Genomic DNA, 18,425 nt, shown 5'->3' on the forward strand with positions numbered 1-18,425 from the left:
TTCAACATTCTTCCTCTGGTGTCGTGATACAAAGAGTGTGACAGTCAACCCCTGTGACAACCAACCTCGTTTTCACGTAAGGAAATCAAGAGTGTAATGATGAATGTAAGCTGTTTTCTTCTTTCAGCCATCTAACTGCTCAAATCATTCGCTTGTTGCTTTCAGTGATACTGGTGGATTCTGATCCACACGCGGTCATCATGTTCTGGCACAGCATTGCACACACTGCTTTAGAAATGATTCACAGGCACAATGTGTTTATGCTCTGCTCTGTTGTCAGACAATCTCTCGAGTCATTTAAATATCACAGTGGAGCAAAGCTCTGCTGCTACAATGTATGATTTTTGTTACAAGACTGACAGTTGCCATTACTTTAGCGAACAGACTCAGGATTACAGCATAAGACAGGCAGTTCGGTGTTTCATTCAGTTGGCCTTCTTATCTGTGTTCGATGCCAAATGTCCTCACTACCTCCACGATGGCCTTTCACATATGCACTGCCAGTCACTGTGTCCCTGTGATTGAAGCTTCCTTGTGCCGAAAGTGACTTCATAAGGTCTCATATTTAGTTTATTTTTCCTAGTAACCAAAGTTAAGATGACAAATCCAAGCAGCTGAATATGTAAAGCCATTTTCGAGAGGTAATTGTCAGGCTGTGTGGGTCGCTGCTCCTCAGTCTTGTAGCTGACGCTCTCAGATAAGTATGCTTTGTATCCATGATAGTGTTTGGCAAATAGTTCAATTCCTTCTTGATGGGGGACTCTCTCGCTCTCTCACTAAATGTGTCTCTCTCCCTCTCCCACCCTCCACCCCCCTGTCCTTGCTGGCTACAGCACTAGTACTGCTGGCAAGAGTGACCTGAATAAAAACAGCAACAACAGACAGGGAGGAGGGGAGAAAAGCAAAGTGATCCATTGAAACTAAGCGTTGCCGTCGTTTAATCCAATATTGTTCTCCTACCCCCAAACCCCCCCCCCCTCCCCCACCCCACACCGCCACTGCTCAACTTGTGTTAATTAGGTAGCAGAGAATAAAACCAGCTCATCTGGAGAGGAGTGGTGCATTTGGGAGCGAGATGGCTAACGGAAAGGTTCGGCTGCTCCTCCATGGACTCTTCCTCGTAGCAGTGATTCAGCCCTCTCTGCAAGGAGGTAAGCATATGTCACAGGTCTATTGAACTCTTAGCTGCACACCCCTGAGTAAGAGCAGGTGCAAAGCTTGTGATATGTGGGTTCTCTTAAATCTCAGACGAAAGTTTTAATTCTGTTTTTAGGAGAAAAAAATCTTTCAGGATAAGTTGTAAAATGGCATTCCCTATTTATATTTTTGTTTCTTAATTCTCATTTAAATACATAATATAAAAATGTTCATTTCAGCATTTATGAACATTAATGATTATTATTATTTGTCTTATGTTCTGCATACTTGATGAATTGCTGAATAGTTGTGAAACCAAACCTCTGTTGTGGAACGCATTCTTGTTAATACTTTCATTCTTGGCACTGTATTCATATACACATTGCTAACAAATTGGAGGTAGAGTTTAATCTGGGTATGCTAAACACATTATAACATCACAACTTTAAATGTTGATATTTCATTCACTTCTCTCCAGGTTGGAGCAAGACGTAATGAGTTAATGCGTGTCTATAAAAGACTATGCTCATCTAAAAGTATGCTCTGATAATGAGTGTGCTGAATTATTTCCAAGCAAAGAACTTTGACAACAATCCAAAACTATATCTCAACACTCTCATAAAAATAAATAAATATCTCTGCATGCTCGCAAAATGTGTCACACTTGTTTACTTCAAGCATGCTGGGTGAATTACTGCAGGATCCATCAAAAACAGGGTATTTCTGAGTTAGAAGAAGAACGCTTATGTTTTGTGTGAAACACCTTTTGTCCCATTCACAACTTAAGCCAAAACTCAAACCCTTCTCATTCAATGTAAGGTGTCTCCCTAGTGAATTTTATGTCTCACTTTCCCATTTGAAATTGCAAGTTGATGCTCTTTTGACTCTATATATGCACCTGTTACTGAAAACAATATTAGGTACACCTCCACAATTCAATGAGTTGTACAAGAAATGCTGCCTTAGACCAAGATAATAATGCTATTTTGATTGACACTGCATCATACAGAGAGGTGTGTTTTTGAAGCGGTAAACTCTTAGAAACCTCTCAATATGATGCAGTGAAGTGCTACAATCTTGCAAACTACATTTGCACTAGTAGAATTTAGAATAGTTTAGAATTAGAATCTTTATTCTCCTTTCACAGTATCCAACGGACGCGGGGTACTGTCTCACATAAATATTAAACATGTTGTTTATATTTAATAGCGCTGACAGTATCACTCAAAACCAACCACCCATTCATCCATCCGTACATTTTATGTACCGCTTATCTTGTTCAGGACAAGTTGGAGCCTAACCCAGCTGACATCAGGCAAAAGGCAAACTACACCCTGGTTTGGTCGCGAGTCAATCTCGGGGCACACATAGAGACAGACAACCATTCACTCTCACATTCACAATGTCACTGAGTGGGAACTGAACCCACACGGCCTGGACGGAAGTCAGGCGAATGTACCACTACATCATCAGTGAATTTAAAAAAAAAAAAAAAAAAAAGAAAAGACCATTATCATCTTATTTAAAGCAGAATTAATCTTGTATTGGATATCATTTGATCTTTTCTCATTTGGTCTTTTGTTTAACTCAAATAAAATTTCACAAGATGGTCACAAATAGAAAGACTGACTTTTTTCTCGCTATAATCTCTTATTACTCTTAGTGCTCTCTCTATCACAACTACCAGCTGTCTCACTGAATCAGAATCAGAATCAGAATCATCTTTATTTGCCAAGTATGTCCAAAACACACAAGGAATTTGTCTCCGGTAGTTGGAGCCGCTCTAGTACAACAGACAGTCAATTTACAGAACACTTTGGGGACATAAAGACATTGACAAAAAACTGTTTCATCACTAATTTGATGTAAAACAGAAGCAACAGATGTTCCACATGCTGACATATATATGACAAATCTTTCAAGAGTTGCCAATTTTCTTGTTTAAAACCACTTTTTTTATATATATAAACTAAACATTTTTGTAGTTATTCACCTCAGACATACACATACGGAGACAGTGTATGTAGACCATGTGTGTAACTATAACATGTGTGCGAGACAATGTGTCCTTGGTGGACCCCCGGCCAGATGGACACAGGGTGAATATGTGCCCACAATGACATCTTGAATCTGCCCAGTCTACTAAGAATCAATTGAATGTAAAACCACGACAAAGTAGAAAGATGTCTTTTAAAGGGTTCATTTCAAGAGCCATTTTACTTTACAGCTTATCTGTAACAGAGAGAGAGCGAGACATTCTGTGTGCATGCCTTTCCTCCCACTCTCACTCAGTCTGTAAGTTTACTTTTTATCCCTTTCTACGCTACTTTGATTTGGTCGGGCTTTCTGTCTGTGTCAGCCCACCAGTGAAAAGTACAGTCACATCACATCTAAACTATGGATACAGTACAAGAGTCTACATCACATTGTACTGCATTTATTTTGTTAGTATGAACACAAATGTTGTTATATCTCAGCCGCTGTTTTCGGCTGGATGCTTTTTCACCCATCTCACTGGAGGTATGAAACATGGGCCAAGAAAGGAACCATTAAATTCAGAGCCCATCAATCATCAAGCATTTTTTACACAGAATTATAGTGGTCCCTCCCTTTCCCAACAGGATTGTAGGGATTATGTGGAAACATGGCTTCCTTACAGGAGTTTTGCACTCTCTGAATGCTTGTCCTCATCCTTTTCGGGTTCAAGTGGCATTTCAGATGTAGAGAGATTACATTGTTTGAAAGTAAGTCATTCATCCAAATAAAGTACATTTTACATCCGGGCTGACTGCCTTGATTCCAGCACAGGTTTCTCATCAAACTATATATCAGGTCAGAGGGCTGTAATAATCAGTATTGGCTGAACTTAGTCAAAGTCCTCAAATTAAAATCCACCCATAACATCATATGGTCCTCAAACCAGCTCCATCTGTGAGTGCACTAATACTAGTGGGGGAAAAGAAAATCACTGAGCCTAGTCCTTGGGTCAAGTTTCTATGAATAACATGAACACTATTAGCACTCCTTTGGACTCGTTTCATGCTTGCACTTGCTTAAATTATGATCGAGCGAAAGGCACGTCTGAATGTTTTCCATTGTGAAGTGTAAATGATTTATGGTCCCCGGGGAAACAACTGGGAAAGAATTTGTTAATAAATATCTCCACTGTCTTGTTAGAACACCGTATGGTGGAGATGAATACAGTATTTGTTTGTACCACAAATACGGAGTATCAGGTAGATTTGGCAAGACATTTAAAAAACAAACCTGGCAAGAGTTTTTTTTTAATAACATGTATCAATCCAGTCTTCAGCAGAGAGTTGAACTATTTCAACAGATTCCATGATTTAGGCGCATTGAAGTGAGCAACTTGCACTTTGTTATACATTTGTGAAGAAAAAGCCACTCGGAATAACTTTAAACTGTACAAGCAATAATTATATTTACTTTTCAATTGCGGGATTCTCTTGACTGCGATTGGCTGGCAACCAGTTCAGGGTGTACCCCGCCTCCTGCCCGATGACAGCTGGGATAGGCTCTTGCACGCCCGCGACCCTAGTGAGGATAAGCGGCTCAGAAAATGGATGGATGGATGGATTCTCTTGATAGAGTATGTGTCTACAGTAATATATTATTATACTGTTATTGTTATCATTCCTTCATTAACCTCACGATTCTAATACCCAACTGGTGGACATATGCAAACATCATGATCAAACTCATTTTTGTCGCAGGCCACATTGTAGTTATGGCTTCCCTCGGAGGGCCGTTATGACTGTGAACCCACACAAATTATTGACAGAAGGCGGCGCGGTGGACAACTTACCACATCTGCCTCTCACTTCTGAGGACCGGGGTTCAAATCTCGGCCCCGCCTATATGGAGTTTGCATGTTCTCCCCGTCCGTGCCTGCGTGGGTTTTCTCCGGGTACTCCGGTTTCCTCCCACATCCCAAAAACATGCATGGTAGGTTGACTGAAGACTCTAAATTGCCCATATGTGTGAATGTGAGTGCGGATGGTTGTTTGATTATATGTGCCTTGCGATTGGCTGGCGACCAGTTCAGGGTGTACCCCGCCTCTCGCCCGAAGATAGCTGGGATAGGCTCCAGCACGCCCATGACCCAGGGAATGAGAAGCGGGACAGAAAATGGTTCCGTTCCTCTTTTGCTGTGGTTCACACAAATAAATTACCTTAAATACCCTTAAATAACCTTTATCAGACTTGATTAATTACAAGTCACACAGACCTTTCCAAAATGTGTTTTGTTTCTTTTTCATAAATGTGGGAATCAAATTGCATTAAATGTATATAACTGTGAAAATTATCTGGCCTGGCTGGCAGCTCAGCACCCCTGAACTTCTGATCCTAGAATCACCACCTGAGCAGGAGTAAACTATGGTTCCTTGCCCGTTTAATCATGGACGCATAGCATGCTTGCTACAATTCAGTGGTCAAAATGGAAAATGGGAGTGTGGTGACTTCACTATCCAAATTGCTTTTGGGCTACTGAAAGTCAGTTTGGCTCATTTAAACCAATCAATGGAGAACGCATGGCATATCCTTGCGGTCTGAAAATGTGAGGAATTCCAACATGAGCTCAGGACTTCTGGTTGATTCCCAAATCCTGATTCCCAAGGTCAGCAGTGCTTCAGGCTTTATTGATAGAGACTTGTGAATCCAGGTCTCAATCCAATTTTGACTCGCGTGAGAGGCAACCACAATTTATTGGATTCAAGTGACGCACTGGGATCCCAGTGCTCATCAGCTCCACTCTGCAATCAGAGAAACCCTCGTCAGAGATCATCATACAGGTTTCTCTCCTGCTGTCTAGTGCTGTATTTATAAAAGCATTATGATGTTTAGCGGCTAGGTGACTTCACTCGTGTGGCCAGGAGCCTACTTAAAAGGCTTGAATGACTTGGCTTGGCTATTGTGAAAGAACTGTTATGAGCATTTATGTTCGCCTGGCCGTAGCCTCTGTACTGGGTAAGTCCTGGTAGATTTGACAATTTTATTCACAGCTTTCAGTTTTACATTGAAGCTAATGTCCTCTGGCTGAAGTCTCTACAGCAGTAGCCAGAAGCTGTTAACATTTTGGCAAATAGATTTTCTTACCACCCCTACTGTGAAGGCGTTGCAGGGTTCAGACCAGTGGTTTGGAGTGAGCTGTTTTCATGGAGCGTTATGGTTTCACTCACGGGTATAAAACACATCAACTTTGAAAATAAACTGTTTCTTAAAATTAAATTTATTTACAGTATTGCAGAAAATACACATTCTTGCATTCCAACACAATACGCCCATGTACTCAAATCCTCATGTTAGTCACAAAACCTTGCACATTGTGTTATGAGAATTTTTATATGGCACCAAGTCATCACTATTCCCTAATGACAGACAGCAATAAGAATTTAATGTAGCGCTTATTCTCGCTGTTGTTGAAAGCCCAATCTTGGGTACTCAAAGAAAAGTTGCGCTCAACAAATGAAGCCAATGCCGAAATAACACCAACATGCATTCTTTTTATTGGGCATCAGCAGGTGCAAAAATAACTGGAACGCTCACCGTACTGCATTAACATTTTCCTGATATTCTGTGCAGCATTATAATATGTATCAACCAAAAGTGATCTAAATTCCGGGAACAAATATAATTTGTGTTCCACTTGCTTCATGTAATTTCACATATATGGGTCTAATTTTGGCGGCACGGTGGCCGACTGGTTAGAGCGTCAGCCTCACAGTTCTGAGGACCCGGGTTCAATCGCCGGCCCCGACTGTGTGGAGTTTGCATGTTCTCCCCGTGCCTGTGTGGGTTTTCTCCGGGCACTCCGGTTTCCTCCCACACCCAAAAACATGCATAAATTGGAGACTCTAAATTGCCCGTAGGTGTGACTGTGAGTGCGAATGGTTGTCTGTGTGTATGTGCCCTGCGATTGGCTGGCAATCAGTTCAGGGTGTACCCCGCCTCCTGCCCGATGACAGCTGGGATAGGCTCCAGCACGCCCGCTACCCTAGTGAGGATAAGCGACTCAGAAAATGGATGGATGGATGGATGGATGGGTCTAATCTTCAACCTTGGCTTTTTCTTTTGTCATGTCCAACTCTAAAGCAGTAACGATTAAATCCCCACATTTAGTTTGCCAATCATAGGCTGGATTACACAACAAGGTTCAAGTGAGACAGTTCTGATTTTGTATGGCCCAGTTCTGATGGAGTACTGGCAGTGTATGCTGAAAAAGTGAAAAAAAAAAAACTAACATATGAAATAGTATATCCTGAGATCCAAATCAGGCCTCAATCGTATGCAAAAATCTGATTTAAAAAAAAAAAAAAATCAGATATCTGCCAAAGTGACCGCTGTGTAAGCAAAGAGATCGGATATACCCAGTCATGGCAAGCTGGACGTCATCGAAATGTCGTAAGCACAATTATGCCCATCGAACACAGCAACGGAAAATCCAAACTACAGCAAAAGCTCTGTGGTGCATACACCATTAAATAGGGTCAACATCTGCATCCGTTTTCTAATGTTTAGTTACTTTTGTGCTGTTGTTGCCCGATGTTGCCTTTATTTCTGTGTGTAGTTGGTTCTCTGCTCTTTGGGCTCATATGCATGCAGGTTGTTTCTACTTTTCAGTAAACGCAAGCACAGTAATGGTGGATTGGCAAATCAAAGGTACGAATCCTGTCTTGGTGCTAGCCAACCAGAGGCAGAGTAGGGCGGGTTATCGTTCCATGCAACAGACATGGGAGTGTTTTCTTGACAATTTCCATTGTTGTAACACGTGCCGCACCACTCACGACACACCAATCCGCTGGCAGAACGGCGTTTGCTCCATAGATGCACACTACTGGAACACGGGAAGGTTAACTGTTTAATACATTCACTAGCCTTTAAGACATGTTTTGGGTCTCTTTAATGGGTTAATGACTGTATACCTATGTGCCAAATGTTTAATATTTGTTTAAGTGCAATTTTTGCAAACAGAGCCAGAGTCAGATTTTTTAAATATATATTTATTGTTCTACATCACAATGTTAATTTTCTATTGAAAGTTAATTCTTAAATAGGATGTACTTGAATTATTATGCTCTATAATATCATATATCACCCACCCATCCATCCATTTTCTGCACCGCTTATCCTCACTAGGGCCGCGGACGTGCTGGAGCCTATCCTAGCTATCTTCGGGCGAGAGGCGGGGTACACCCTGAACTGGTCGCCAGCCAATCGCGGTATCATATATCAGAGGCATAAAAAAATCAGCAACAATACTGTCGTTTATTGTGATAGTTTTTGGTAAAATATATTCATTCATTTTCCGTACCGCATATCCTCACTAGGGACGCTGGGGTGCTGGCACCTATCACAGTTGACTCTGGGTGAGAGGCGGGGTACACCCTGAACTGGTCGTCTGCCAATCGGAGGGCACATATAAACAAACAACCACTCACATTCACACCTACGGGCAATTTAGAGTCTTCAGTTAACCTACCATGCATGTTTTTGGAATGTGGGAGGAAACCGGAGTACCCGGAGAAAAACCATGGAGGCACGGGAAGAACATGCAAACTCCACACAGACGAGGCCAGATTTGAACCTTCGTCCTCAGAACTGTATGGCAGATGTGCTAACCAGTCATCCACCGTGCCGCCAAATATATTGCCCGAAAAAAATTTGCTATCATGGCAGACTGAAACATGATATTGAGAGAGCAAGAGCAATGGGTAACACAAAAATATGTACAAATTGTACAAACAGAATCTGCAATATAGCGGGACCGCGAAGCACCAATCATATTGTGGAGGATTACTGTATCTGTACTCCATTTTGTTTCAGTGTTGGGACTCCTCGTTTCCAGACGTTCATCCTGGGACTCACATAGTCTCAAGTGGAAAATGGTTTTTATTCCCTAAATTTAAAAACAGATTTTTGTACTTTCTACTTACTTTGTCAAGAATAGCTTGTTACTTTTTTTCTTATTTAAGAGAATTGTTTGATGATGTCGGCTACAAGAACGTTTTGTGGCAAACATGTCGTATCTTGTGCCAGGCTAAACAATACAAGCTTTTAGTGTTCAAAAACTCGGAAAAACACATACAGTAAGGTGTATTTTTTTCAGTTAACATCATTAGCTATTAGCTAATATAGCATTTTTTTGTTCCTCAGCAAATTTATTAGTATGGTATGGAGACCTACTGAGTAAACACAGCCTTCAAAAGCTTTCAGCTTCAATTAGGAATGTGTCAGCCAACACACTTGATCACCTGAACTCCACCATGACGCCTGCTTTTCCAGTGCATATATCACACTGATGCTCTGTCAGAATGCAGAGTCAGATTAGAGTGCCACGATAAGATGAGTGCGGACATTTTTTGAACATTAGATGTTCCTCACACTGTCGCCCTTCCTCATCAAGAAGCCAGTGGAAGGAGTGACAGATAGTAGGACGGGACAGCTGTCACATGCTTGATAATGTAATGGTGCCAGGATCTGCACTGTTTATTTCGGCGCGCTGTTGCTCTGCTTCAAGAGATTTCCATAACACTGTCCCCTCTTGGGACTGGGGTTCTGGATTAGTGTGAATACTTCCCAAAATGGGTACTTTTGTAGCTGAAAGATTGTATTTTGGATCTGTAAATACACTGCAGAGAGTAAGTGTCGTGTTACTTTTTCTAATGATATGGAATTGGCGCTTACTGATGATTCATGGAGTTGGCCCCAACAAATAAAGAGAGTACTGGTATTAACTTTTGTGAGCTCACCCGTGTGAGCAATGGGTATGTGTTTCTCAAGTATTTTAAGCAACATGTAAACTGTTCCATCAGCTCTTTAGCTGTTTAATACATGACCACTTATTGCACAACCACAGCATAGGGTGGTGGAAATGGCCCATTTCTCACTACCTTGTTTGTATTTTTTATGATTATTATTTTTTTTAATAAAGCAAAACTGCACTCTAAAAGGTCACAAAGAGCAATTGTCAAAACTGCCATTAACATGGGAGGCACTACTGGGGAAAAAACGTCATTGCTGTGACTTGATTCAGAAAGAAAACAAGTGGTGACTTACAGTTTCCTAACCCCTTTGCTTGTCAGTCATCATATAGTATGTGGACCCAAAGGTACAGTGTATACCTCATGTACTTGCCATGTCAACTGAAACATTCTCTGTTAGTTACATGTTATAAATTCATCAATATTGTGTCTTATAGGACACATTTATGCTTCACAGCTCATTAGATAACGTGCGGTCGTTGCTTCGTCCCAGGAGGAGTAGCTTAATTAGATACAAATCCTACAAAGAATCTGGACCTAAAAACTGCTTAAATAGACATACAATAGCCTCAGTTGGTGGGTCATCCACTTGAACAAATACATGCTTCATCGCAAATAAATGCTTTTTTTTCCAGAGAAAAAAACAACCGGGGTTGCAACTAGATGAATGTAAATACATTGACTATGAATATCCATCCATCCATCCATCCATGTTCTACACTGTTTATCCACACTAGGGTCGCGGGTATGCTGGAGCCTATCCCAGCTAACTGCTGGCAGGAGGTGGGGGTACACCCTGAACTTGTTGTCAGCCAATCACAAGGCACATATAAACAAACAACCGTTCGCACTCACATTCATACCTGTGGACAATTTAGAGTCTTCAATTAACCTACCATACATGTTTTGCTGATGTGGGAGGAAAACGGAGTACCCGGAGAAAACCCACAGAGGCACGGGGAGAACATGCAAACTCCACACAGGCGAGGCCGGTTTGAACCCGGGTCCTCAGAACTGTGAGGCAGATGTGCTAACCAGTGTCCACCTGACTATGAATATGATTAGCAAAAATTATAAATACAGTGCCATTATTATGGTTGTTGAGTGTGAGCATTTATGTTATAATGGTGGAAGAATCATTGCAACTTAGACCCTGTTATGCAGTCTGGTTGTTGTGGGCTATTCTCCCTTTATGAAGCAATAATTTAATTTTAATTTCAGTCTAAATTTTAAAAAGAATGTATCAAACATCCCCTGCACTGCAAGTACTTAACCCCATAACATGATGTCTCCTTAAGACTCACTGAGATTTTAGGTCAGCATGACCCAAAAGCACAAGAGTAATATGCATGGCCCTTGCAACTCTACAATAACTTCCAGATAAGATCACCAGTAGGCATTTTGGCTCAAGTAGTAAAATTGTTTCCCCCAACATTATTCACTTAAGCAGTCCCAAGAGCCTTCTTTCAAAGTCAACTGTTGAATAAGTCATGAGCAATGCAAGTGTGCAAGAGGGTTGGGGTGATATTGATCTAATACATTCTGATGCAGATTACAGTAGGTCACATGATCACAGACGGTAGACTTGATGCCCTCTGTTAAAATGGCACAGTAGCCCAAAAGCAGAGAAAAATGTCTTGCCTCGTGAGCAAAGCCCAGACAGGAAATCCTTCTGATTATGCGATGACGGAACATTCTCTCCACCACCCTGGTTGGGCGGTGCCTGCACCTGACACATCATTCATGGTAGAAGTGGCTCTGACACACTAAACACTCACACAACATTGCCCAAACAGTATAATATAAGTAGATCCAATACAAGCGCTGCATCAAAAATTCATTTCAGAAAAAAATATATTTTCAGCTTTTATTGACATGTTCATCGGAAAAAAAATATTTTCAACTTTAATTGACATTTTCATTGAAGTTTACTATTTTCGTTTGTAGTACTGTAGAATATCACTGCCCATCATGCTGAGAGGCATTTTTGATATTTTCGGGACCCAAAAGCTACGGTGGGTCACAGACTGGTAGTAAAGAATGACAGGGGGTCGGTCCTTAGCATACAAAAATACCAATGTACAACATGTTGAGGTATAGAATGGCACACAATCAAGTAGTTTGCGCAGCAGTGTACAAATACGTGGTCACGCGGTACAAAACAGCACGCTCAGTTACTGCTGTATTTACTGTTTTTCATTGGATTATTTTATATTTATGGCCTCGAAGTGTTTTTCATACAAATATTTCCTGGAATTATTTGGAACAATCTATCAGATGCTAGTCTTTGAAAAACCGCACCTATTCACTAATTTTATGTTCATATTATTTTATGTTCATGTTATGTCCATAGCCATTCATAAGAGAGAAAATATTGATTTAGTGCCCACTCGTAGCATTTTGGGGACAAGGAACGATGTTGAAGTGAGATGAGGAGCGTTATTTAGTCTGTCCATAGCCTTATCTAATTGAAAAAAAGTGATTTGCTGCCATCTATATACAATTACAAATCTTTTTGGGTGGGCATCAATTACTTCACATCAGGGCTTCATCCCTAACTTTTTATTTTGTATTATTATTATGATTTTTTTTACATGAAACTGTCATGTTCATCCTTGGTTTCTCAATAAGGTGCTCTCAAAGAAACCTTAAACATGTAAGCATGTGTAGTTATGTTAAAAATGACATGTTTTCAAGGGCTATTTTGTGAAAAATACTTTTTCTCTATTGTTCTCGACTTCTATAAAAGTTGGTTGCAACTTCGCAACAATTGTAAAACGCCCACGTCCCAGGGTGACAACTGTTGAGAACCGCCTCCTTAAACTGAACTTTATTACCTTTGTAGAGGCAGATTTTGTGATTCAACTCTTGTATTGGAACTCCTTAGATTTTGTGTGTGCCTAACTTGTGGAACATAAGTGTTGTTGAAGTAAGTTAATTTTGTCAAATTAGTTGTATAAACAGCACTATAAAATCCAACTTCTTTAAACCAAAGGAATATGTTCCTCATTCAAACTATGAAGAAGTGTGTCCGAACTTTTGAATGTTTCTGTATGCGCACTCATTTCGGTGCCTAGACAGAAGTATAACGTCATCACATGTAGCAAAAATATTTGTTTCTCAATATAATAATATCCAGTGTATGTTGTAGTTTCTTCACACACCAAACTTCTTATTGTGCTTTTATGTTAGGCACTTCAATAGTTTCCTTCTTCACATGCTGACATGTTTGTACTAACCTCAACTGCAAGAATAAAAAGAATATTAATGTTATTAAGGCAGACACATTAAATATTTCACAACTTAATTAGTGGAAGCCTTCTGCAGCGCCGTAGATCATGTTTACATTTTTTGATTTTTCTTCTGGCACTATTTTGGTGGCTTATGTCATACACTTTCATTTCGCTGGTTCATACACTAATGTCTTGTAATGTTCCACTCCCCCGGTGTCCATACAGACGGAGCACAAAGCGCGGCGTTCACACAGTACGCGTTAATAAACACACAAACCCTTTGACATGTGTTTTTAATTAATTGGCCTTCTAGTGCATTTAAGGACCATTAAACAAAGTCACTGTGGTCCCGTCAGCACAATTCTCTCCATTGTGTTATGTTTGTGGTTAAACACACCAGCTTTCTTCCCCACAACATAGAACGTTGTAACATGGGTCTGAGCTCACCAGTCCCTTTCGATTTTGTCCTTAGTTGTCCCATAACAATGAAGGTCTTTTCCCATTCCTTTATTCCTGTTGTTGTTTCCTGACCCTCTAAAGAATCAGATGAGAAAGAGGCCAAGGGTGCTGCAGGTGGGGGCTGAGGGGGTCCACAGTAGAACTCCAAATCCAATACCTCATCGAAATGAAATCTCTAAATTTCTCCTGAACTTTGTCTCATTTTGATACAAACCTTTTACCTTTATCTTGATCTTCCCAGGAGCTGTTCATTTTCAGTGTAAGCCCATCACAGTCATGACCTGAGATAAACTTCATTTTAATGTCTGGGTCAAAATTGATAAATGTGTTTGGGAATGTGTGTATAATAAATGGGGTCATTAAGTGGTCAGAAGATATACTGTTAGTAGTATTGCAATGAAATCATTCAATGGTTGCTATCTTACTTTTGGGGGGGATATGTGCAGGTGACCAATAATGACCTTTTGCTCTCCGACTGTATGTTGCAGGCGGGTATATACCACCTGGTGCAGGGACAGGCACTGGACCAGGAGCTGGTTTTTTTCCAGGTAACTAAGGCTCCAAGTCTGCTGGGAGAGTTCGGAATAATAAAGTACACCAGCCGCACTCATTGCAGCTAAACTATGCTGCTGCAGATCAGACATTTTACTACACTGACACATACATACATACATATAAATATATATATATATATATGTATATATATATATATATATATATATATAAAACTCATTTTTCCCTCTCATGATATATCGTTTACAATTAAACTACACCAGTACACTTTCCACAACTGATAACTTCACTGGCCACACATTGTGACTGACATGTTTCTACTTTACATTCTTTATACTGTACCTTACCCTACCCAATAGGAAAAGCAATATGGATGTAGAACAAACATCAATTATTCACAAACTCGAATAGTTCGCACTGTAGCTCAGAGACAAAAGTGAGAGGAAATGTATGGAGCACTGTATTTGTGTTTGTCCAACAACACTGTCGTGGCAATGGTTTGTGCAATCAGCAATGTACACTCTGATAAGAAAAAGGCAGGAGATGGCAAAGAATGGCCTTTATCGGGTAACTCATACACAACGTAAGTCAAAACAAAAACACTAAATCCGCCTTGGTAACATCAATAATAAAGTGTGGTACATGGAGGATCACAGTGATGGGACCATAGCATTTTTCATTCTGGTGGGGGGGGAAACATTTTTGTTTGTCTGCATGTTAAGTGAGCAGGCTACTTCCTGGTTCATGGAGAATGATACAAGACGGGATAAAGACCAAAAATTGTCAAATAGAACTACAGCCATTTCAACTACTGTATACAAGCATGTGTAATTTATGTAATTTACAGACAGACGTAAGTATATGCGGGTACAGTAAAGGAAGTATAAAGTCAAGTGTAACATGTAAGAAGTGTACTGTATGTTATCATGACATGTAGACACACCATAACTCAAATATATGACATTTGATTTTAAAGGGTCTCGGGCAGGAGTGCCCACCGGCTATAAACCAGCCAAAGACTAAAAACACAAAATTTCAAATATCAAAGTGTGACCCGCTCATGATAAGAATGAGAGGTATAGAAAACAAAGGTTTTTTTCTGGGATGGCTTTGTCTGGGGCTCTGTGATAAGGAGTATTTGCTAATTTCACTAATTTCTAGTATAAATCGGTTATGTGGCTGTAGTTCAGTCCCCTATAGGAATAGGCAATGCCCGGGCCTGGTTTTAAACCTGTGACTTCAAATAGGGGCGGCATGGCACGGTGGACGACTGGTTAGCACATCTGCCTTACAGTTCTGAGGACCTGGTTTCAAATCCGGCCTGTCCTGTGTGGAATTTACATGTTCTCCCCGTGCCTGTGTGGGTTTTCTCTGGGTACTCTGGTTTCCTCCACGCATGATATGTTAATTGAAAAGTCTAAATTGCCCATATAGGTGTGAATGTGAGTGCAAATGGTTGTTTATTTATATGTGCCTTGCAATTGGCTGGCGACCAGTTCAGGGTGTACCCTGCCTCTCGCCCAGAGTCAGCTGGGATAGGCTCCAGCACTCCCGTGACCCTAGTGAGGAGAAGCGGTACAGAAAATGGATGGATGGATAGACTTCAAATAGAGCAGATCTGAGGAGAAAACAACTCAGCTTCAATTAGGTGGATAAACAAATTGGAATCCAGTGTCATGTCACTACAAGCAGAGAACAATTATTTTGAAAGGATATTGTGATATTGTGAGTGTACAATGGTACAACCACTGCCATCAAGCCTGATTAATCAAGCCATGTGCAGTTTTCTCAACAATACATCCATCCATTTTCTGAGCCGCTTCTCCTCACTAGGGTCGCGGGCGTGCTGGAGCCAATCCCAGCTGTCATCGGGCAGGAGGCGGGGTACACCCTGAACTGGTTGCCAGCCAATCGCAGGGCACACAGAAACAAACAACCATTTTCACTCACACCTACGGGCAATTTAGAGTCTCCAATTCATGCATGTTTTTGGGATGTGGGAGGAAACCGGAGTGCCCGGAGAAAACCCACACAGGCACGGGGAGAACTTGCAAACTCCACACAGGCGGGGCCGGGGATTGAACCCGGGTCCTCAGAACTGTGAGGCTGACGCTCTAACCAGTCGGCCACCGTGCCGCCCTCAACAATACAATATAAGAATAATGACTTGATGACAACAATGACGAGGTTAGCAATACTGATCACAGACTGGTTGGGCTCTGTTTGACCTTGACATTAGGTAGTTATGGAGTTGGAGGGCAAGGCAGAGGACCAGGAGGTCTGGTGCCAGGAGGCGTTGGCCAGACTGGATTAGGCATTGGAGGACTCGGAGCAGGTAGGAAAATGATGAATCAGCAACAATCTGCTGCCGGTGGTCATGAAAAGTCATTGCCAATACTCAATATTGATCTCATCCTTAGTGCTTCACTCTGTGGAGCTGTATTGTAAATTAAAATGTTTGCAAAAGTATAACCTATTATCTTTGTACTTTTGTAGGACAAGGTGGTAAAGGACCTAAACCAGGTAAGATTAAAACATATTGGAGCAAACATAAACTAAATAGCCAAAATATTATGTACGAGATCTAATACATTGTTACAGTTTTAAGAATTCTTAACATCCTTCCTTATGATGAAAATATGTTTGTTTTTCCCTTTCTTACATTTTATCTACATTATTTAGCTGCATGAGGAGGTCAAACGATTATGAGAATTTCCCTCATATTATGATTCAGTGCAGGTTTACTACACCACTTAACACTATAATGATAAACATAGTTAAATAAATATCTTACCAAGAGTGTCGATCAAAACTGAGCATTACTGTTTAAACTTGTAAAGAATTTGTGATACAGCGCTTGTGTTTGGATTGCATTTGATTATGCAGTGGTACCTAATGTTGTGTCTGGCATATATGTTTGTTTCAAGAGAACCTAATTGTGGATTTTAATATTTGGCCTGTGACTGGCCTACATATGGCCTTCCTCACTGTACATATAGCCAAGTGTAATAGCTTTGTAGCAATATTATACTTTTGTTGGGCGTCATGGGGATTTCCGACCATTTACAGTGCATGTATTGGGTAGATAAAATAGGTTACCCTCCATTATGTTCTCATACTCATTGCCCAGCCACTAGACGAAGGTAAACACCATTTAGAGGAGTTTTGACTAAGCTGCTCTTATCACCCAGTGTTATCGGTTTACATTAGCTTGACCACTATAGGCATTCTGATTAGGTGCTGCTTTATAGAGTTTGTAATGCTCTACACAATTTGTTGCATTTGTGAGTGATGATTGGCAGAGTAGAAGCGAACATCCACGCCTGCTGAACAATGGTACCAGAGGAGTGATGGTGTTTTTGTACCGTCGGACCCTCACAATGTCTGGAAACCTCCAAGTTGGAACTCACCACGGCCCTTTTCTCTAGCACTGTACAATAAATATTTTCCATTGCCGTATTTTTGGCTACACTTCACCGGTAGCTTTAGCGGCTTTTGGCCATCGTTTAATTTCCGCAAGCATTTACTGATACAATCTGAGCATACCTCTATGTGTTCGGAAAGATAAGGAAGCAAGCAAATGTCGTACTGGCCTGATAACAGAATGGTCCCTCTGGAGTGCCACACCCTTTGCTGCCCTCAACCAAGATTGGCAGGGGAGCCACTTTGTGTAAATGACCACATTTCCACTGCTGTAATAACTGGAAGTTGATTTTGGCAGGGAAGTTATTGTACAAGACTTTTCATACATGTAGGTCTTGCTACCGTCACTATAATGTGCATGACAATTCAATTGCATATTCTCTTTTTAAATCAAATTACCATTAGAGCTTTTTAGAACATTGCTTCCGGTGCTGTTTCATATTAGGAAGCATTTAGTTACGATTTTTTTCCCCCCAAGGTCTGAGGTGAGATCATGAACACAAACGCAGTTATGCGGAAATGATGTCATGGCATTGGCAGAAGATCATAACATTTAACATAACATTCATAACAGCGCTTTTTGACACAATAGCATGTTCAACATGCATCTAAGTACACTTTGATTTTATTGTCACAAAAAACGAAGCTTCTTTGTTGAAAATACTGAAATGTTTGTTGCTTGCTGCTATGCCTCGCTGAAGTCATGGAAATAAAAAGCAGACATCGGATCTGAAATCACAAATCTGTAGTCAAATATGGGTGCAATGCTGACATTGCGCGATATACACTCTTATGCAAATATGATGGGTAGGATACTAGTCTTTTTAGATGGGCTTTTTTTTTTTTCATTTTGGATTTATTTTCTTGCTTTTCAGTT

At 40.7% G+C, this 18,425-nt stretch overlaps 1 protein-coding gene across 1 annotated transcript in view; it reads left to right on the forward strand.

The window, feature by feature from the left end:
• The first annotated feature begins 859 nt into the window (after positions 1-859).
• The window catches only part of elna (elastin a), a 66,346-nt gene continuing 48,780 nt past the window's right edge, over positions 860-18,425 (forward strand). The window contains 4 exon segments of the mRNA XM_061682182.1: positions 860-1,151; positions 14,101-14,160; positions 16,365-16,460; positions 16,622-16,648. Coding sequence (XP_061538166.1) covers positions 1,076-1,151; positions 14,101-14,160; positions 16,365-16,460; positions 16,622-16,648 — 259 coding nt within the window. The 5' untranslated portion in view covers positions 860-1,075.

Source organism: Phycodurus eques, chromosome 7 (assembly GCF_024500275.1).
Source record: "Phycodurus eques isolate BA_2022a chromosome 7, UOR_Pequ_1.1, whole genome shotgun sequence".
NCBI lineage: Eukaryota > Metazoa > Chordata > Actinopteri > Syngnathiformes > Syngnathidae > Phycodurus > Phycodurus eques.